At 42.7% G+C, this 23,645-nt stretch overlaps 1 protein-coding gene across 2 annotated transcripts in view; it reads right to left on the bottom strand.

The window, feature by feature from the left end:
- Positions 1 to 23,645, bottom strand: part of KIF16B (kinesin family member 16B) — a 252,959-nt gene that overhangs the window by 212,910 nt on the left and 16,404 nt on the right. For both annotated transcript variants that reach the window (XM_004687156.1, XM_012728321.1), the window contains exons 2-3: positions 4,031 to 4,100; positions 1,958 to 2,071 (exon numbers count right to left, since the gene is read on the bottom strand). In XM_004687156.1, the coding sequence (XP_004687213.1) occupies positions 1,958 to 2,071; positions 4,031 to 4,100 (184 nt within the window). The remainder of the gene's footprint in view (positions 1 to 1,957; positions 2,072 to 4,030; positions 4,101 to 23,645) is intronic.

The following is a 23,645-nucleotide window of genomic DNA, read 5'->3' as shown; positions in this document are numbered from 1 at the left end:
CAATTGAGATGAAAAAAAAAAAAAAAAGTACAAAATGATGTAAAAATAAACTATTATAAAAGAAAATTAAGAAAAACAAACTATAGTATAAAAGCATTAGCTCAGGTTCAGTAATTTTCTCAATAGGTCTTTACATTCAAAAGATTGAAAAAAGAGAGAACAATAACCAACATCTTACTAAATTTGCATCCGCCATTCTTTATGGCAGGGATACAACCTGTCAGCTCAACTACTATACCAGGAATGGCAGCACAATAGGTACTAATCAATATTAGAAATAGAAGCCCTCTTTAGAAACAACAGGTATTATAATTAGGGCTGAGGGAACATGACCTACCCCATAGAACAGTGTTTAAAAAATAAGTATTTTCTGTATCTATTTTGGCTCTATTAGCATAAAGTACTACTAGAGTGCAATATTTACTAACCTATCTTAATGCTTTTTTTTAGTTTTATAATTCAATAAAACAATTTTATATTTTCTATAAAGTCACAGAACACAAAACACCAGTGAAGAGACACTGCATGACACCCGGAGAATGAAAATTATCCTTATCAGTTCAAAGCTTTTTGCAATCTGATACTATTTATAAAACCTGAGCATTTATTTTTAATGTCCAAAAGAGCTAAACTTGTCATGCCTTTCCTAATCTTGAACAATAAAACCCAGGAAATGTCATCTGTTCCCACAGATTAACCACCATCTGTAAAGGAGTTTTCTCAGTCGCAAAGGCTCACAGAGCAGCGCCAGTGTGCCAGGTCCTGCTGTCACACGCCCACTACTTCCCTGTCCCTAAATGGCCTCAAGTTCAGGTTAAATAGAGGAGAAATACAGCTGCTCACCAATATAGCATGGCTCTTCACTCATGCTAAAGACCTTTTGAAGGCTGCCAACTTGCAACCCTCTGCACTGGTTACTGCCTGTATACAATGGTTAGAACCTTGAGTGCCATGATGAGTAGAAATGAGGAAATTTTGCTTTTAAGGAACCTTTCCCAGGAAGCTATTTTCTCCCTAATCCTAAAATGTCCATTGCCTTAAATTGTGGTTGAAGTGTTTTGTGGGGCTAAAGGTATTTAGGAAGTCTATATTAAACCCAAAATCTAAATTCCAAAAATTGTAACATTCCATTCCTCATCAGACTCTGATCTACCAACACTGATGAGTACAGTTACTACAGCTCCGAAGTCCTCTTCACTCACTCCCTCTTTCATCTATCTGATCAACAGAGCTACCCTATCAGACATTTAGAAACCCACTGCTTTGCTCTAATACCTGCGAACCCTTACAGTAGTATACCTCCCACTCCAATCTCTCTGTGCATGGGCAAATTAATTAAGCCATTGAGTCTCTATGACCAAGAAAAACGGAGCTGAAGTTAACCTCATCTGGTTCCTGTGAAGACTGAATGAGATGCCATGCATGAGCACTAAATGGAGCTTCTGACACTGATGCAAACTCAAACAAACAACATCTGTTCATCTTTCCCCTCCTGGCCCTTCTTCCAGGCACCTCAGCTCTTGTTATGGCTCCATTTCTATTGTTGTTGTCTCTCTTTCTATTTCATTTTTCCCAGATGCTGACTCAGTTGTGAGAAAGCTGACTTTAATTTGAACTCTGCCTCCTAAAACTGTGCACTGTACCAGGACCAAGGAGCTTATATGTTGGGATTAATAGCATATAAATGCACCCCCAAAAATGTCATATTTGCAAAGATTCTTCAAAAGGGTGGTCATGTCCAAGTTTTGAAACAAACTTTATTATCATTATGCTCAGAAGTGTCAAGCAGAAGATAAGCAGTGCTAGGTAATAACCAAAACCCAAGTCAGCAAAGGCCAATTTGATATCAATTACAATCAGGAAAAAAATTAGCAAGATGTTTTAAAGAGTTTTACAGCATGCATTATTTTTCCTAATATGAAAACAAACAAGAATAAATATTTTTAAAATATCATACCATTTCTTGCGAAACATAATCTGGACTTTTTGCATCAGCAGAATAAAAAGAAAAATCATAGGTGAAGGTCTTGGTTCGTTCTCTTCCTGAGTCCCCAGTTCCTCCTTCTGGTATCTAGAGAGAGAGAGAGATGATTATGATATTATAATAAGAGAATAACAGTAAAGATGCAAAGAGTACAAGTTGGTTGACAAGAAATCCAATGCAGGTTAAAAAAAAAACCTACATTTTTCATATTTTTGCCCCAATTACAAAGCATTTTATTCCTCCTAATCTCCAAAAATAAATAAAACCTTAACTTTTCAGAGCAAAATGACCAAGGCTACTTTTCTGGACTTTTAATCAGTATTACTCTGAATGAACCATTATTCCAGAGGCTTTTTTTTTTTTTTCAGATTATTGTTCCCTCCAAAACCACCAGAGTTGCAAATTATACAATGTGGGGGGAGTGGTGGGTAGTGGGGGAAAAGCCTACAATGTGATTTTGTGGAGACCCCTACAGTTGTATGATGTTGTGGCCCCACTGAAAACTGCAGAGTAGATGGTTCTCTTCAACGAGCACCTCTGGGCACTCCATTCAGAAATTTCTCATAGTTAGGAGAATCTAGACTCTACCAGGTAATACGAGTTTACTGCAGGTGTTTACATATCTTTTTATATACTCAAATTGATCTAAAAGCCATGTAAACCTCCCACAGTTCCTTGGATACATATTTAATAAAAGCAAGTAGGGTGTTTTTCATCATCAGATATTCAGATACTAAATAGAACTACGTTTAAAGTTTTTATTAAAATGTTCAAAGTCTGAGCATCTGTTCTAATTACATCAGATGAGGAAACACTTCTAGAAGTCCTGAAGCAACAGTGTGATCAAGGAAAACAGTCCCCAAAATACACAAAAGGAGCTCCACCCACTGCCAGAGGTCTTTTCCTCTCTCAGTAAATGCAACTAGAGAGCAACGGTACTCTTACCAAGGCACTGTGAACATACAAAAGTACATTGGGGGAGGGGGGGCGGCACAGGGGAGCAGGGAAACAGTAGAGAATGGACCCTTGATAAGTGGCAAAAACATGAAGAGGTATGGGAGGAAGGAAGAGCGGAGCCAAATACAGGCCAGGCAGGGAGGTGTAAGATGTGGCCAGTGGAGAAAGCCAGGCCTTGCATTAGAGAGTGCCGGAGGTGCTCCGCACAGGGCTGGAGAAGGAGGCCTATCAACTCATGCAGAGCATGACCCGTGTGGAAGATGAGAGCATTCCCCAGCTCCTATCACTAAAGATCAAGTTGCACTACTTTGAAATTGGATTTCAAAATGCCCATTCCTTTGAGCCACAAATTAACAGAAATCCAACCACATGGTCAATCTGCATTTGGCCATGCAGCAGCAGGCCTCAGAAACCCAAAACTGTAAGCAAGTGACAAATACTGAAGAATGGGGTTGAGACAATACAGCACATTGATTTCATTATTACCTGAACACCCTTGCTTCCCCCTAATTGAAGAAAGCATACAGTGACCTTAACAAATTCACAGGTGAAAGAAACAAGCAGGATATTTTATGTACAAACAGGAATTGCCTTTTAAAAAAAAAAAATGGATTGCCCCACCCCCACAGGAAAAAAGTTCAGGTTTTATTATCTTTCCTCCTCTGAATTTTGAATGATATTAATTCCTCTTGCAAATTTTACAAATCATGATTATCTTAATGAGCAATAAAAATAAATACAGGGCAGAGGCTTATTTCATGATGCATAGGCTACAGTGGATTGTCTGGAGAAAGAACCAAAACAGGATACAGAACCACTGGATCAGAGCTAAACCAATGAACTCAGGCCCACAGATAAATCTCAGACCAGACTTCAGGCTCAAATAAAACTAGAGAGGGGAGAGGAAGTAAGCCCCAACCCTTTTGCTCCATGACTGAAGCCATGCCTAAGGCAAGGGGACATGTCTAACTGAACTGAGAAAGGAGAGGTAGAAACACAGCAGACAAGTTTTATTTATCTACAACCACTTAGAAAGGGAAATAAACATGGCTGCTCATGGAAGTGGAGCAAGGCCAGGTTGCTACTTGCCTTTAAGTTTGTGATTGTTGTTTTGCTTTTCTCCATTTGAATAATGAATTTGGCTTCCAAGTCCTTTTCCCTGTAACACAAATAATTCAGTATTGGTTAGGTGAGAAACAGGTTTCTATTTACTGTTTTATTCACTGTTTATATATGAGGGTTGGCACCTGAGCACAATCTTTGATAATCACTCCTCCCAGACCTTTATTAATACGACCATGAAGATACACAAAGCAGGTGCCAACATCGAAGTCTAACAAGTAATGTGTTGTTGAAACCTGTAAAAATGTCTAACTCTACACCAAAAAGAATGTAAATGAAATGAATGCAACTTTTTTTTTTTTTAAATTTATTTATTTGTGCATACAAAACTGGGGTATAGGCCAGAGGCTCAGGGGCGGTGAGAGAATTCACCAGAGACAGAGTGGGGAACAGAACAGGCAGATCGACGAAGTACACTGCTGAGGGGAGCAGTGGGCGGGTCAGGAGAGGTCTGCCAGGCCATGTGGTCACCTCCAGGGCAGGCGGAAGTGGCTTTAGCTTCTTAGTGTGGTGCTTTAACCTGCTGTGCCACCAGGGAGGGCTGAAATGACTGCAACTTTTAAGGGCTACTCCTGACATCAGCAGTGGCACTTACCTCATTACTAAATGAAAGACACTTTCTCTCCACGCAGGTAGGGAGCTAGGAAGAAAACTGGGGAGGGCACAACCAGGTGCTGGTTCTAAAAGCAGCCAAGGTGCTGCCCCCTCCTCCCACCTTCTTTTTATGTCTATTCAGAACTGCACTTCCTAGTAACAATGCAGGACAGGAATCGCGAGAACTCCCAGCAAGCCCAGCTGTCTAGAATGCCAGGCCACACACCCTCACGGTGCCACCCAACAAGGACTAAGCCCGAGCCTCTGCACTGCTATGGGGTGGTAGTCAAGCCTACTGGCAGGAAGAGAAAAGTGGACATTATGCCACCACCATATCTAAAGACTAAAAGAATAACATGCATTTTCCCAAATGTTACCTATGGAGAAAGAAGAAAATGGAGAGAACAGGGACAGAAGTTAGATTTCTATAAAAACACATTGAACTGTAGATCACCTTTAGAATGATAAAAAATAATTCACATAAAACTAGTTTTAAAATTAGCTAAAATATAACAATAGTTTTACACAGAAGATTGTGTGCTTTAGCCAGATGCCCTCCATTTTATAGCAAAAATTCCCCTAGACCAAAAATTAGGACCAAGTGGAACCATACTCTACCACCTTCTACTGTCCCTTCCCCTCCCACTCCTTGTGATTAATCTTGGGCTTGCAATGAATGTATTTCTCTACAAGTCAAGCTTAGAAACTTGTAAAGTTGATAGTGCCATATCCCTAACAAAAATTCTCATGCTCCTCTGAGGCTCTCTGTGCAGCACCAAGAGCACCTGCTGATTGCTGCTAGATGATGACTTGGAGGAGAAATTCCCTGCCCAGAAGAGCCAGACAACTTGACTCAGGACACCTAGATTGCCCTGGCCCCTCCTCATATCTGGAATTCAAAGTTACCCCCAATTCCTTTACATCCTACAACCCCTACCCTACTTTCCTACCATTTTAATATAAAGTATCCCCACTATCTGGGGAGCTGGTTTTTAGGGTACTGATTCTGGTAATTCTCTTGGTGATCACCTACAGTATATTCCTCTATGTAAAGGTATTTTCATGGCCCAGAGTTTGGCTTTCTGGGCAGCAAGGCTAAGATCCAGTTTGGTAGCTGTTATAATGCACAGTGAAAAATTATTTCAATCATGACTATATGGAGGAACAAACTGTATAATGTGGAATACAGCCTAAGGAGAAAAGGAATTTTACACATTCAAGCATTTTCATTAACCATATTTTTTGTGCTAATGTAAGTGCCATTATTCTGAAATTTCTATTTGTGTAGTGTGGGATGATACATGAATTACTGTATCACTGTCATTAAGAATCAAGAGGTTTGTTTAATAGAAGATACAAACACACAAATGAGGTTAAGTAAAAACTCTACGATCCTAGATCTGATGCAGAAATAGCAGCATAAACTTTATCTGAAATTGAAAAACAAAAAAATGTGCTATCACTGTCCTCTGAAAAGGTCTAGAATGTTAACACCCATCTTATATTCTCTGAATACCATTTTCCAATAAAGTAAGTCAAGACTCATTGGAGAAAATCTCAACCTAACTATCTGAACCACCTCTCCACTGGGTTATAGAAGGCACCTCAAAGGGCTCCAATGCTCCTGCCTCCAGGTATACACACCCCTGCTTGGGCCTCTCCACTGGACGTGCACTGGGATGTGGCCACTTCTATGACCAAAACAAAAGAAGCGCAAAGTGAGGGCTCTCATTTCCAAATTTGAGTTACAAAAATATTCTGACTTCTGACTTAATGGCTCTTCAAAGTCTGTCTCAGAGTACTGGCAATGGGGAAAGCCAGCTGCCACACTGTAGGGAATCCTACAGAGAGACCCAGGTAACCAAGAACTGGGGTCCACCACAGCCATATAGGGTAGCTTTGAAGTACCCTTCCCTCAGCCAAACGGCAAGACACTAGAATAGCTTCAAAAGAAACCAGGTAAACTCCACCCCAGAATAAAGACCCACAAAACTGTGGAATAATGTTTTAAGTCCCTAAGCTTGAGGATAACTTGGTAAACGCTAACAGATAATAAAATGGCCAGGCATGTCTAAAGGATTCAGGCCCCAGACTGATAAATTCCCTCAAGCCAATGTTGAGGAGCAAAAAGAAAAGTAACATCTACAGACTGAAACAGAAAAAAAAAAATGCACATTTTTATGAACTCATAAGAAAAATAAAAGCAGTCCCTTTTGGAAGATGAAAGGAAATATCATTTTTGGAAACTAGTATATAAAGGGAAAGAATCAAGCATTTCCTAAATAATCTGTATCAGAGGGGAACTAACCAATTGTCAAAGGAAGTTCTTGCTTCCAGGTATTTTAGTGAATGAGTGATAGAATAAGTGTATCATTTTGCAAGCCCCAGTGATTAAAGGCTCTAGAGAGTAACCACCAGTCACTGACTAGCCACGAGGAGAGAACAGTTAAATGTCGATTGGGAGCTGCAGGTCCAGAAGCACTGCTGCAGCAGTCCTGTCCCTTCCCACTGAAATGTCTGAAATGTGTAAAAAAGTGCCCAGAAGACAATCAGAAAAATCCACTCTCTTAGAAGGGTGACATGTAGATGAGCCAGCTTATTCAGCAACAATAAATTCCGAGGAATACAAAAAGGAAAGGGAAACCTGCAGGTTAAAATTCTTTAAAGACATACCAATCAAGTGTATCTCCATTTAAAGAGAAAAGGCAGTTTCGAAAGTATAAGCTATACTGGGAAATGTCGACTCTGACTTGAGGAATTATTGCCTCTAGTGGTATCAGGATGATTTTTTTTTTTTTTTGAAGCCAACCTTTTAGAGATACATATTGAAATATCTGGAAATGAAGCTATATGCTAAGATTTATGTTCAAGGGCCCTCCCTGGTGGCACAACGGGTTAAAGTGCAGCTCTATGAAATGATCCGCAGCCACTGCAGCACAAGTTCCATCCCCATCAGGGAAATGACGCACACGATGTGGCAGACCTCTCTTGACCCACCCGCTGCTCCCCTCAGCAGTGTACTTCAGTAGATCTGCCTGTTCTGCTCCCCACTATGTCTCTGGTGAATCCTCTCACCTCCCCAGATCTCTGGCCTGTACCCCAGTTCTGTATGGATAAATAAAACTTTAGGGACCTCCCTGGTGGCACAGCGGAGCGGGTTGAAGCACAGCACTAAGAAGCTAAAGCCACTTCAGCATGAGTTCGATCCCTGCCTGCCCCGAAGATGATCCACATGGTGCAGCAGACCTCTCCTGACCTGCCCGCTGCTCCCCTCAGCAGTGTGCCATTGATCTGCCTGTTCTGCTCCCCACTCTATCTCTGGTGAATCCTTTTGCCATCCCTGCACCTCTGGCCTCTACCCCAATTCTGTATGCACAAATAAATAAATCTTTGAAAAATAAAAATAAAACTTTTTTAAAAATTTACATTAAATTAATCTGGGGGTAGGGAAACTCAGGATGAACAGAAGTGGCACAGACACCAGGACAATGAAACACAAAAGTATGTGGTAGAAAACATCACTGATGAACTCTAGTGGACTCCCAAAGCTGGCCTAACACCTCCACGCCAGCACAAGTGTGATGGTTTCAAAGACAAATCCTGAGTCAGGTACTTCTCTATCTACCAGCTCTGGGGCGGCTCCACTGTGGACTTGAGAGAAAGAACTACCTCAGAAGACCCATGTTCATAGGGCTGCAAAACAAAAACTCCCCAAAAGCACCCCCTTCCTAGAAAATGTATTTACCAACTCAATTAGGGTACACCCTGCCCAGGAAGAGAGCTGCATGGGTGGGTCTGACTAATGCCAGTCCGCTACATATCCAGTTCTCCCATCCGACCTTCCTCCCTCTCTCAGTAACCTAATGCTTCTAGGGTTTTTATTTTAAAGCTCTATAATCAACAGGTGCCTGTGGGAGCACAACATTATACAGGAATCTAAGAAAATCAGGAGTAATGGTGATAGGTGCTCACACTATTCATCAATTCTCACTGATGAAACAAAACAAAACAGCTCAGACCTCTTTTGTTCAGAGCCCGAGAGTCAGTAGCACCACAGTGCAGAGCTTAATATTCAGGAGCTGCTAAATTTAAGTAATCCTCTGCAGGATCATTTTTTTAAAATTTATTTATTTGGGCCCTCCCTGGTGGCACAGCAGGGTAAAGCCCAGCAGTAAGAAGCTAAGGCCACTTCAGCATGAGTTAGATCCCCGCACCTACATGGTGCGACAGAACTCTCCTGACCCATCCGCTGCTCCCCTCAGACTGTTCTGCTCCCCACTATGTCTCTGGTGAATCCTCTCACTGCCCCTGCAACTCTGGCCTGTACCCCAGTTCTGTGTGCATAAATAAAGAAATCTTAAAAAAAATTATATATATTTTACATCATTATTCATTTTTGTACAATATTTGCTTTCTCCTCTCAGGTATAATCCATGTAAAATTTCCATCTCCAATAATAAGGGATCAGGAAAATAGTAACAATAATAAAAAAAATAAATAAGCAAAATTAACAGGCAATTATAAATCAGAGACATTCTGCAAGGGAAAGGGAGGGAGAGGGACCAAAACAGGGGAGGGAAGAGCACAAGAGACTCTGGTAATAGGATCATTTATTCTAACCTGCAGGCGATCACAACAGTACTTTCCTACTTTTTAAATTAACATTCACTGTATAAAAATACTAGGAAAGATATGAAAGGAAAGACTTAAGTAATATGAGTGTCTTCTTTATGCCGTTCTGAACTCCATCCTGGGTATAAGGACAGGGAATACTTTAATAGGACAGTGATAGCTATTCTTACCTTGCTCCCATGAAACAGACTCTACAATGTTACCTACCTCTTTACCCTAACTTTGTATTTTCACTAACTTTGTATTTTCACCTGTAAGCTTTGTTTTTAAAATCACAGAGCAGAAGATGGATACAACCTAAGCCAGCTGACATTGACTCGGCTCTTTTCTCTTAAGTTGTATGGTAGTTGCTGACCAACAGCAAGTATATGTCTGGGTCCTCAGAGGGTCATGACACCCGGGTGCCCTCATTCTCAGCCCACAGCCAGCGATCAACTTCCAGCCTCTTCTATCCTCAGACTGCCACCCAATCTCAATGCAGGTCTGCCAACAATAGTTTGAAGTCATTTAAAAAAATAATCCCAGGCTATCAAGATTAGGGTGGAGGCCATCTGTTCCAGAAAAAAAATTTACAAATAACAAATTCCTGAATTGTTTCTTTCTTAAGAAGAAAAAGGCATACAGAAAAACTGGATCTGCATTAGAAAATTAATCTTTCCATTAGCATTTTTAACAGAGCTGCTAGCTAGAGTTTTAGCCTGGGGAGTTAATCTAGCTCTGGCTCCTGAAAATACTTTTGGAAAAGCCAGTGTAGTCACCATCAAGTGTTTAGGTGGTTAGCATTATGTTGAAACTAATCCTCTAGTGCATTTATCCCTTGTAGGTTCCAGGTGATGGCCAAACTCTCAAATATTTCAAAGTTGAATGAAAGGAAGAAACAAGGCTGCAGCCCCTACCCACTTCCTCCATACCTGCAGATCAATCTCTGTCAGCCACGTGTTCCACTGGATACTGAGTTATGGCCTTCTCTTCAGCCCAGAGACTCTTACCCACCATAGGTGATATTAGGGTCCGAGAGACAGTCCATCAGACAACCTTCCCTCCTCTCTGCCTCATTACCCACCCACTGGTCAGTTACCTCGTCCCATCCAATCTACAACCCATCTACCAATCTTGGCCACAGCTCCCACCTTCCCCTATCATGCCACCACCACTTTGAGAGCTTTGCCCTCTTCCATCCACACTCCCCTCTGCTGTCAAAGCGATTCTTTCAAAATACATATCCCACCTTGAGGCTCCCCTTCTTTAAATTCCATCAGTGAGTTATCAGAGGTTACAGGATAAAATCCATACAAAGCCCTTTCTCATATGCCCCTCACTAATATTGTCATCCCAACACTCTTTCTATCCCGCCACCCTCTTTCTGGTCAATTCCCAGGCGTCAGTCACACTCAGTTTGGACATCACACCTTAGAGAACCTTTATGCATTCCCTGGCCTGTCCATAGTAGGGTGTCCCTTTTGTTTGTCAACCACTTAAAAGTAAAGATTCTGCCTATCCGGGTCTACAACCCCAGGCCCTGGCACAGTGCCTGCAACATGGAGGTGTTCATAAAACGGTAGTTGAAAGTGACTGACGGACTAATGTATTAAGTGAAATTCTCTCAATCCATGTTACTCTTTGCCACAAGCATCGTCTCCTTAACAGCCTCCTACGAGCCCCCAGTCACTATCAGTACTTTCTTTCCTACATGCTCTAGTACCTCATCTTCCACCCAGGCTTGTCTCCAGTCTAGTTTGACTCACCTGTTCTCATAAGCCTTCAGAAACAATTCCTTTTCATGAACCAATCTATTTCACCCCACTCATTGGGGTGAGCTACATCCCTGCTGACATCATCTCTCCAATTAGACAACAGAAACCCAGGAAAGCAAAATCTCAGCTTCCTACAACCTAAGTCCACTAGACATAGGACAACACTCAAAATCAGTGTTCAGTGCTTTGTTTCTAAATGCTATGGCTGACAACGTAAAACACCAGGCACAGAGAGTTCCACTAGTCTCAGGTCAATTTCCTCTGACATTTAAGAATCAAGGGAAGGAAATCTTGACATTTTCCTTATATTTGAAGAATATAAATAAACCTAAAATATTATTGAACACTGATTTGATAATACAGCAAAATGAACTGTTTCACCCCGCTCACTTTGGTGAATTGGGTTTCTCAACAAAAAAAGTAAATTACAGTTCTTTCACATAAAGAAGTAATTTATTTGAAAGGACTGGAAGCCAAATCATAAGATGCTACAAATGAACTGGCTGGAGTAAGTCTACTGAGTAATACATCAGCACTGCAGGAGGAGAGTGAGGCGTGAGGCTTGAGGAAAGAGTGGAAAAATGTGAAATATGCAGAGAAAGAGGAGAGCTGTATCAGATCTCGGAAACGTCAGTAGGGAAAAGATTTTCTGAACAACTGGTTATTTCAAATATTTTGAAAATATTGTTAAATTATTCAGCAATTCAAGTCGATTCCATTCACTCAGCTGATGCTAAGTGGTTGCTCCACAGCAAACAGCTGGGCTGGAAGATGCTGAGCTCTCAAAGCAGAATTATAAGCACACAAGATTCTAAAGGGTGGTTTATTCACCCCAGGTTCTGAAGGAAAATGGCATCCTCAAATTCACTTTAAAAGGTACATTCTATGAACCAGGATTTAAGCATCGTCATTTTGATGACAGGAAATTTAATGACAAAAATAAAAAACAAAACAAAATCTTTTTTAAAAAATGTGTGACCTCCATGGCTACGACTAGGGAAAGAATTCCAAGGGACACGTTGAGACAAAGACAATGCAGACAACGACGGACACGTTGAGACAAAGACAATGCAGACAACGACAAACCAGCTTGCAGTTTAATGAACAAAGTGAAAAGAACATACGGTCCAGATGCAAACAGCATTTCTGAATTTTTCTGAAAGGATAAACAGGAAACTGCCCGCAGTAGTTACCTCTGAAGAGTCAGGGGAAGCAGGACCTCCGGGGATGAGGAAATGAACTGAGACAGTTAATTTTCCAAAGAGTTGGAATTTATTTTAGCATTTGATATTACCTTTATAAGTAAAACAAATTTAGTTAAGCAGAACACACAGTCCCTGGTTTAAAAATGTGGGTGGCTCTCCAGTGGTCTGGGTCAAGACCGGTCCTTGCAGAGTTGCAGTGTGAGGGCGCTTCTTGACTCTTGGCCCCTGCTGTCCAGCCAGGCCCAAAGCAGCTCCCTCCACCTGGCACTCCCACACCTCCCCTGCCACTGCCCTGACCAGCCTCTCTCCTCGGCTCCTCTCTGCCTTCCCACCTGGCAGAAGGTGCTCAGTATCCAAATTTCCCGTCTTTCGAAAGCATTCCTGGCCCTCTAGGTTCAGTGAACTCTTCAGTCCCTCTGCTCCACACAGTGACACTTCTCCTTTATGAGTGTTGCTGTTCCCAATAAATCACACAACATCCAATTGAATCTGAATTTCAGGCATATGTCTATATCCCAAATATTTCAAGAGGCCTACTCACACTTCGGCTTGCCAACCCTGCCCACGAGCACACGGCATTGGCAGAGGCTCTATCAATGTATGTCCTTGCCTGTGCCAGAGTGGGGAGCCAACCACAGGGAGGGCAACTCTGAAACCATCTCTGCATACTGTTCTTTGTCCTTTCTGGGCAGTCTGAGCACTCCAGGACCTTGGAACTACTGATTACTCTTAGTTGCTCTCCATGAAATTAGAACCTTCAAGTTAAGTTTTGAGGGAAAGCAGATATTACATTACATTCTGGAGTGCATTTTTCAGACAATCACCCTGACTTTACTGCTGCTCCTGAGAAGGTGCCTCACCCCACAGTGGTCAGAAGGAGATCTGCAGCACCATGACCAACGTCCCAATGCCAACCTCAGTGGCAGCCAGGGAGAAAGCCTCCAGTCTGTTCCCTGCGGCCTGCCGCTGCGGACAAGCCAAGGACAGCGGTGCTGTCACAGTCCCAGCTGCTGTGAGGTGCCACGCCACCCCCGCCAGAGCAGGAGCGAGCTATTAAACTGAGTCTTTTATTATCTCCCTGACCTAGAGCAGGGCGTAATAAGCCTAAAAGATTAGGCACAGAGCCAACTGTCACAGATTGGGATCCCAGAGAAGCAGAGGAGTAAGGAGGCTGAGCAATCCCACTGCTCATCAAGGAGCGCCCTTGGGACCAAGGCCTGGGGGACAGGGAGGAGACAGAACAGGACTGGGCAGAGGGAAGGGCAGAGCTGCTTAGATAGCCAAAGACAGCTTGGCGCAAGCCCACAAATGGTTCTGAAGTTACCTTGCCCACATTAGCCCAACATACAAGACTCTGAGCAGGTAAAAGCTGCAGGCTGCCCAGGTAAGGGGTACCACCGTGGGCTCCGAGAGGCAAGCATAGGTCACAGCAATGAGTCTGTCAGCAAAAAGGCATCTGGACAGCAGCAGAGTCTGTCATACCACTTTACGGCATGCTGACAGCTAGGACCCTGGACCAGCACTCCAACTTCCCAGCAGAGAGCGAGGGGCCAGACCTACTGGGCAGGAAAGAAATCAGATACATTTTCTTCCCTTCAGTTGAAGGAAGATAGCCTGATAGAACTGACTCGATACAAGATGAATTGCCTGGGGATGTGCAGAATCCTCACTGAGGAGGTTCAGTCAGAGGCTCGGCAAATCCTTCTCTGGGACGCCTTATGGGGAGTTTTATGTATTCTTTCATCCACAAATATTTAGTGAGTACCTTCCAATGACAGGTAATACTCTCAGTGTAAGGACAAAGTGGTCAACAATACAGAGTTCTCCAGGAGTGGGCATCTCGTGGAGGGCTTAGAAAGAATTTAATATGATACCATTTTAGACTGTGGTTAAGTGCTGTAGAGAGCTAAAAGGGTGTCACAGAATAGAACTGAAGGCTGAGGCAGGAAGATAGGAAGTGGTCAGAAAGCACCTCTCTAAGAGGGTGACAGATGCTCAAGTCCAAGGGCCAAGCCAAGAAGGGCACTCCAGGTAAAGAGAAGGGCAGCTGCACAGGCCCTGTGGCAGTAACCAGTCAGCGGTTGCGGGGAGAGGGCAGCTTGACTGAGGAGAGAGCAGAAGCAAAATGGAAGCCAAGGTCAGGAAAGGAGGCAAGGGCAAATTATGTTATGTCAGGCCCTACAGGTGTTAAATGGAACTTAAAGTTCCTGGGCATGGGAAGGTTTTAGATCTAAGAGTGTAGCAAAATTGCATTTTCGTTTTTAAATGATGCCTCTGGCTGGCTGCAGTGACAAGACTCTAGAGAACAGAGAGCAGGGCAAGGAGAGCACGCAGGCTACCAGAGGCCACCCGACAGATGCTGCGCCCGGTGACAGTGGAGATGTAGCCAGAAGACGACGACGAGGGGGCCAGACCTGGGTTCCCACCCCCTGCTGACCAACAGACTCATCTGAAGAGCTCAGCCCACACCTATCAAGTACAGACTCCCAGAAGAGGGGTCCAGGAATGCAGCTTAACCTCCCAGGAGGTTCTGAGAACCAGCCAGTGTTGGGAACACAACCCTAGTTGAGCTGTGATGCCAAGGCACAGGGATCTGGTGCTTCTTCCAAATACAAGCCAGTTTGATATAAGCCACTTTAATGCCTCAACACTTACTCCTGTGAAACACACAGCAGTAAGTTTTCTCTGCTCTTTACCTACACCCTCATTTCAAGCCCCGTCCCAGATTTCTCTATGTTAGAAAAAAAATGTTTTAGGTGACAGTACTTGGGGAATATATATTTATACACACACACACACAATCTGGACCATATTTTACAACTACCAGTGAATTATGCCAGTTAGGAGAAAGGGATTGGTATGCTTCAAAATACTTACATATAAATACTTGACTACTAAATTCAGAAGACTTCATTTAGAGTCTGATCAAAATAACATTCATTCTTCAGTTCTTGTAGTTCTTTTACCCAGGACAGCATCTAACATCCGATGCATCTGCCAAGCAGAGTGGTTTAACAACTGCAGCGCTGCTATACGCTTAGGGATCCTAGATTCAAACCCTGCATCTCAGTACAGCGCCCTATTTACCTTCAAAGAGTCTTGGTTTCCTTACCTGTAAAATGGATGAATGAAACCAATCACACAGTTGCTAAAAATAACTGATTGTGCAGATTATACTGGCTTTGTTTTGTTTTGTTTTGTTTTTGTACGCTGAGATAATTTTTGCTGAAAGACGTGACAAAAGAACACAGACAACACAGGGCCAGACACACAGCACACAATGTGCTTCTTTCCAGGACAAATCCAGGACCCACCCACTTACTCAACTGCATTTATTGTGTCTCTACACTTGACATGCCAAAGATGGACCAGTGGAAACAACAACAAGAAGCCTGGCCCCCAGGAGCTTACACCCAGTGGGGAGAATTGTTTTAACAAAACTTTTCCATTCCAGTCTCAAAATGGGTGGAAGTGGGAGGAATTCAGAGATACACTTAGCCACATTCTAGCCAGAGCTTCCAAAACTACAAAACCATATACCTGACCGACATAAGTTTGATTTATGAAATGCTTTGCTTCATCAACACAATTCATAAATGAGACTACCAGAAACATCAAAATTTGCTTACTTCTTTTTAAATTATGTCCACTTTTCTTTAATTATGTCCAGTTATTCTGTGTGCTGAGATAGCTCAGGCTCACTCTGCCCTCCCTGTACCACTCCCCACAGCCCCTCCTTGCCCTCCCCTACGGCAAGCTTGCAATGCTCCCTCATATATTAAATTAAAGAGAGCAATAGTGGTGAGAGGCAGGAGGAGGTCAATGGGCAAAAGCATGTTTCCCCTTTACGAGGCTCTCAGGGGCATACAGAGCTGCATGATTATAGCAATTGCCCTTCACTGGCCTATGAGCACCCGTCATGGGTGAAAGTAGCAGGCGGTAAAAGCAGAGTCAGCCTGGGGCTAGATGAGTTGGCCATGCCACTCCAGGCGTGGAGGCAGCCAGACAGGGACAGACCCACTTCAGTTGGTGTGGGAAATAAAATGAAGTTAGTTCAACGAGGAAGCCCAATCATTGACTACAAGAGCGCCCCCAGTTTTTCTACTTGAAGGGGAGGTGTAGGTGAGCACACAGTTCCTTTCCCAGATAGTCTGTGAATATCAAACTGCATCACACTGCTCCCTCTGTGCCTAAGGCCCCATCCCACCCCACCCACCCACCTGAGGCTGGAGAAAGAATTGCTCTGGACCAGCCTTTGCTCTCACTCCTTTTCACATCCCACTGGCCAACATGGAGATGTAACTCACACATCTGCAGGCAAAGTACAGGAGAAAGATCTCAGCAGGTTTTCATTAAATAGCCATTACCTGGGAAACATGGGCCCCATCAATGGCAGGACATCACTCTGCTGACCATGACTGGGGTGCCCAGTACCTGAAGAATGACCACTAAATCAAGCTCAGCATGGACTTTAGTCCAAGAATTCCCTAACTCTGCCCCATACAGGAATTGCCTGGGGCTTAAAATCCCCAAAGCCTAGCTGCACCCATCTCAGTTAAATCCAGTTTCAGGGGTTAGAAACTAAGAGGTGAGGCCAATGTCCTAACCTTCTGATTTCTCCACTCACCCCACCCCCTTAAATATTTCAGAGGGCTAACCTGTATTTCACGTATGAAGAAAAAGAACATGATTTAGATTAGATGGAGGGAGTGGGGTGAGAAGGGGGAAGACCAGAAAGGCAGCCAAAGCCTTCACCAAGGTCCAGAGAGGTGAAGTTGCTGTGCTTACCCAGCAGCTCCAGCACAGCTCACAGAGGCTGCCTGGAGAACTCTATCTGCCAGGAGTCACTCTTGGGCAGCCCCTTCCCCTACCAGCATTTCTCAGCATTCTGTGAAAATCAAGGATGCTTGTGGTACAACAGTGGGATGAGCCAAGAGCACCCAGAGATGATGATACTTCCTCCAAATATTGATATTGCAGTGAAGTGGTAAGGGCACACAGCTAAGGCAAAAAGGTGTTTTAAAAGAATATAAAAACTAAAGATGTTTAAACATATGTGCCAAGCCAGAATTTTTATAGCAACATGCCAGGGAATACGATGGTGTAGTCCGTTCTAAGACATCTTTAGTTGTCAATATTTTTTAAAGATTTTACATAAACCTTGGGTATCTGTCTTGTTCAGAAACCCAGGACACAGGACATCGTGTCTGTGTTCCCCAGGACAGCAGAAGGGATGGGGGGGGGTCCCCGGGGAGGTGGAGTGCTTTACCGGCAGCTCCCAGCCCATTCTGGTCAGCTGCTGGCAGTCTGCTCCCCATACACAGGCACTGAGAGCTCTGTAGGAAACCCAGAGACTCCAGGAAAAGGATTATGTTGCTAACCACAAAAAAAAAAAAAAATACTTTTTAAAAATGTCTAATTGGCAACAATTTTAAAGGACCTAGTTGTGGTTCTCCAAAATTCATACATTTTGAGTTGGGTTTTATTATCTTCTCCCACCCATGGTGCATGTAAGGGGGAGAGCAATGAAAGGTGCTGAAAGTAACAGATGACTCTTAACAAAATCAAACATGATTTAACCCAGTCAGGAGCAAAGACGGCTTGATTTGTTCAGGCTTTCTAATTTCTTATTTAGGATTAATAAGAAATCACCAGTAAGGGGCTTTCTTTCTCCCCTCCTTCTACCTTTCAGCAGAGCCTGCACCTCTCTCGTTTTTAGTCTCCTGACTCCTGGACAGTATTTTGCTTCTTGATGTCCTGAAGATAGGCAACTTTTAAAAAATAAAGCTGCTATTCCCCAGAGCTGAATGCAAGAGCAATCTTAACAGTTTCTTAACATTCAAGAATTCACCCCAGAATCCTAAAAACTGAATACACTACAACTTATAGGCAGAAGCAAAATAACCTGTCATCAAGCCAGAAGGGCCTGAGGTTTAAAGACATAAACAACAACTTCTGATACCACCATGTTCTTTGCTATAAGACAGAGCAAAACTGGTTTGGCCTCATTTCTGTGGCTCAGTTGACCAAACAGCCTATGCACAGTAAAGCTGCCTTTCCTGAGACAACTAGAGGAGGGCAAAGGTAGTCTTAGGTTACACCTGGAGCAGCTCTTACATCTCCTTTTGGACCTCATTTCAGGAGGGTGGGGGCCGTCTGGGGCAGGCACAGCCCTCATCTCCTAATAACAGTATAACAGCAAAGGAGCAGCTCTACTTGTTTTACTGAGTCCTCAGCTCTCCAGAGTCCCCTTTCTGTTCTTTTACCTCTAATCATGTTTTTTAATTCAGTCTCTGTTCTCCTGAACTCTGACGCTTCCTCTGAGTCCCCTTCATGTTTCAAGGCTCTGCTCCATTTGCAATTTCAATGCTTAGCAAGCTCAGGTCAGCACTTGAAAAAGGAAGCTCTCCAACAGGAGTGTAAAACAAGTCTTGTAAGTCACACAGGGAAGGAACTTAGAAGGGGCGTATGTGCCTCAGGAAACAAACAAGTGGATAAAATCACACAGAGAGAGTGAAATGCTGGTAACAGTTTAGTGAGTGCAATTAACATGCAGCCATGAGGAATCGCTTTCAGTTCTTTTATATATATATATAAAATAGTTTATTTTTACATCATTTTGAACATTTATTTTTTCACACACGGGGTGTGTTTCCCATCACCAAGTCACCCATGTGCCATCACCATAGGCCAGTGCACTTCCTTTCCCCCACTGTTTTTTATCCCATTCCCCACTCCACCCCCATAAAATGTCTCTGGTATATGGCTGTTCATTATTCTTATTATTTTCTTGCCTGGTCCATTATACTCCTGCTATGAGCAAAACCATCCAATATTTTTCTTTTTCTTTCTGGCTTATCTCACTAAGCATGATCTTTTCCAGCTCCATCCATGTTGCTGCAAAAGACATGCGTTTCTTTTTTTTTTTTTTTTGGTTGCTGAGTAATATTCCATTGTGTATAAGTACCACATATTCTCTTGGTGTCCCCCATGCTGTCCCTATAGGGGTCTTCCCCAGCTACTGACCTCCCCAGTCTAGCTAAGATGTCTCTCCCTTCAAGTACCTTCTATGGTCCCAAGTTTGAATCAGGAATGACTCCTACCAAGGCTGCCAATACATCACAGGAACTGGCCCCATGCTGTGAGCTTGGAAGTCTGGGCAGAGACTCTCCAAGGTCAAAACAATGTTCACAATATCAGGACATTACTTTCTTTCTCCATTCTCAGTCACTTATGAGTGTATGATGGAGTTTTCTAGAGGGTACAAGATGCATGATGATAAATCATTCTGATGACTAAGACTGTGTACTCACACATTCCTATGTTTCAAAAATGTGTTTAAATTTCTAATGTGGCAAATATAGATTGATATAAACCACAAAATCAAAAGCTCTTTTGTGTCCTCAATAATTTATGAACACCAAAACCTTTGAGAGTTACTGGTCTAGCCCAAGTCCTGGTACGTCCCAGGTAATCTTTAAATATTTTGTGAATGATTAATGAATGAATCAATCAATCCCAATGAATAGATGGAACCTCATTCTATCAATACACAAATCCAGACCTAGGCTGGGACCTGTTAGGGATAAGATGCAGAAAGAAGAGGTGTCCAGGGCCCAGTTTCCTCTCCCTTGATTAAAAAGAGAAAGACTGATATTAGGAACCATCACATGAACCACCAGAACTGTCCATGATTCCACAACAACCCTCCCAACAGGTATCTTCACCAATGCGCCCTGACACTACATTCTGAATTACTTAGAAACCAAAGACCATGTTATTCAGTCCATCCCCCAGTCACTCATTCCTCTGGGAGTTAGTGTCCATTCCTGCCCAAGATCACCCCCATCTTATCAGTCACTATTAACTCCTAAATATCTCTTCAATCAATCCTTAAGGATTTAGCTTGGATGTCCTTCTGGAGGCAGATTCCCTTGCCCCTTCCCCTTCTCCCTAGCTTCAATCAAGTCTCTCCATTATAGGTTCTTTTTCCTTTTCTTCTAGACCTCAGTCTCTAAAGAAACACCAATATGTGGGATTCACGTATCTCTCTCCAACAAGATCATAAGATCCAGAAGAACTGGAGTGTATTGCTATTGCTTACCACAGTAACTCAGCAGCTAGCTGAGACTGGTTTGATGGGTGAGTGAGTGGTGAAAGTTGCAGTGGTTGGACAGGTACCTGGTTGGACAAGTCCAGGTTGACTGGCTGGGTAGGTGGATGAAGTACGTGGAGACAGAGGATGAGTGATTAGATGACTGGCTTGCTGGCTGGCTGGTGGCTGTATTTATGGCGGTAACAAAGTAATGCACTCAACTGTAATGCACTGGTTCAGGCCCTTCTCTATCTGGTCATATCTGGCAGCCTCCCAAATAGGCCCCAGGGTTGCAAATAAATCTCATCACATTACACCCATTAGTAAAATGACTGCCATTACTACAAAATTGACATAAATTTAATGCCGTTACCTATAAAATCTGCTTACTTTAAATTATTTTTAGAGCAATAGAAAGAAATAATTATAAAGTCAAAACTGAACAACTGGTCAATAAGAAATGCTACAATTTGGACTACCACCTTTCGAAACCCCACTCTTACTGCCCATCTGAAGTTTTGGTTATGCAGTAAAATTCTGCAGGTCCCTAGCCACATGCTACAACTTGTGATGTCCGTACCCTTCTGCTTACAACATTACTGGCCACCTTTTCTGTGTGTCTGACTCATCCTGGAGAGCTGGCCCTCAGTCATGGTGCACTCTGGAATGATTTTCCCAGACCCGGCAGGAGCTCCACCACTCCCAACCACCCCTCCCAAAATCTACCATCATGACTTGACTATAAGACTATATTACAGAGCGAACATTTGAAGCTCTTCTTTCTGGTGCTCCCACTAGATTATGAACAACTAGAAATAGACATCATATGCTTATTATTGACCAAAGAAGATTCAAAAAGAAAGTTCAACAGCTGGAATGATGACAAAGGTAACCAGGAAAACATTTGCTCTTCACCAAGCTAAACCTACTCAGACCTCATCTACTGTACCTTAATCTACACAGCAAAACTTCCTTGGTGACTGGTAGATTTTTCCCCCTCACTGAGTTATTTCACATTCTACTCCTTCATCTCAATATTCATGAAAAATTCCAAGAAATAGAAGACAAAATTATAATAGTACCACAAATTGTGCCTACTCTGTGCAAGTAGTTTACAGTTATCAATTCAGTAAGACATCAAAATAGCCTTACAAATAAAGCTTTATTATTCTCTTATACAGGTAAGGAAAAAAGAGCCCAGAAGACTCAATGCAGGTAATTAATGGTAGTGCCAGGATATAATTCCAGACCATCTGACCTACCACATCCATGCCTTTATTTCACCTTCACTATACTGAATGAACATCATGCAAGAGTCTGGGATTAAGGGGAAAAATATCTCTGCCACTCTAATTTAATCAAGTTGCAGTGCAAAGGTGCCCTTCCAAGAAAAAATCACACACAATCACGCACACATACACACAGCCATTTCTCATAGGCAGAAGGACCTTAATGTTGCTGAATGGATGAATGAGTAAGAAATGGCAAATCAATAACTACAAATACGCTCCAAAGACTAAGGAATTTGTACAGAAAAAAAGCAAATTTATCCAATACAGAATAGCAATTGCTGCCTCTCCAAAGTCAGTACAATATAAAGGAGGGGGAAGGAAAGGGGGAGAATAGGAAAAGTATAAACAACTACAGAACTGTAGCTCTTCAAAAAAGGATTCAAGCCAAAATCAATTATAGACAATCAAATCATTTCCATAAGCACTTATGACTGATAGAAGGAGAAATTAATTCCTTCCACTGATTCTTTAAGTCATTTATTAGTCATCAGAAAGAGTAAAAAATATGAAAACTATTTGTTAATAGAAAGTTAGGCTCAATTACCACTGGAAATCAGGTTCCCTCAGGGTAAGTCTACTTTTGAGTGTTCTACCTTCCCTTTTTACATCCTCCTCCTTCCAGCATTGGGACTGTGACCTTGTCCCACCCAAACATCAGCTCCCAGTTCCTCAGCTCACTTCCAGTGTCTGTCCACAGCAACAGAATATGGTTGCTGATATCATTGGTGGAGGAACTTACAGGTAACCTCAGTGCATGTATTTCAGCCTCTTGAAGAGCCCAGCAAAGACAAAGCAGCACAGCAGAAGGATCACACCTGCTCCTCAACAGAATGGTTCCCTGCTTTCACCAACTGCTTCTCAACTTTTCTTGTGTGAACCAGCTGGTCCCTCACTAGCTCACCTGAGTTTCCTGCAGACAGGTACCAAGCTCACTGGTGTGAAACAAATTCTTGGCACTTCTTAGATAGCCAGATGCTTGCAGAGTGAAAGATCATATCAGTGCTCATGATCATCTGCATCCATGCCTCTTGCTTAGGTCACCCACTTCTATTCTTGCCCCGTAAGAGTCCTTTCTTAGCTAGAAGCCCAAATGAACTTCTGACAACAAAGTCAGATCAGGCCGCTCCCACCTCTCACCCTTCCATTGCCCAAACCACTCTTAAAATAAAACCGAAGAGTCTACCATGGCTATATGGCACCCTACATGATTCACACATCCCCTCCCTCACTCCACTCAGGCCCCTCTGCCTTCCTGGATCCAGGGCACACTCAGGACTATTACTGTCACCAGCCTTTCTACTTGCTACCCCTTCTGCCTCGAACATTCCTCACAGATAATCCCATAGATGTCACCTTCTTTCACATGCACAATGTTATCCAGATTTCAAAGGCTTAGTAGTCCCCCCAAAATAATGGGAAAATATCTTATTAATATTTATTCTGTCGGACATGTATTAAAATATTTTGACTATATTAGATTAAACCTACAAGCTGAGTAAAGTTAATTTCATCTATTTACTTTTCCAATGCGACTACCAGAAAATTTTAAATTACACATATGGCTCACACTGCATCACTAGACAGCATTACAATGGAATATATGATAGCCACTTATCCATCCTGTTCACCAAACTCCAAACTTTCAAGAGAATCCTATAAAGAGACATTCAAAATATATTTAGCAAACACTTGAAAGACCTTTGCCCTGCTATTGATCTTTCCCACCTTACTATGTCCAGATCCAGCTTCAACTCTTCCTAGAAGCCCTCTGGGATTTACCCACTTATCATCTGTACCTCCAGTACACAGTCCAGACAGACACTCAATAAGCCCAATAATTCCAGTAATCACCAATCATCAATCAAGCATCCCTGGGGTGTGTGGGGTGTGTGTGTGTACATATATATATATATATCAGGTATTTTCATGTATCATCTATTTTTTTAATTATCATAGAAACACAGCGGTGGGAAGAGTGTTTAGAGTGCTTTAGAAGAAAGATCTGAACCC

The sequence above is a fragment of the Condylura cristata genome, unplaced genomic scaffold (genome assembly GCF_000260355.1).
Source record: "Condylura cristata isolate star-nosed mole 26May11 unplaced genomic scaffold, ConCri1.0 scaffold00022, whole genome shotgun sequence".
In the NCBI taxonomy this organism is placed as follows: Eukaryota; Metazoa; Chordata; class Mammalia; order Eulipotyphla; family Talpidae; genus Condylura; species Condylura cristata.
Note: the sequence above shows the minus strand (reverse complement) of the source record. Positions and strands in the feature narration are given on the sequence as shown.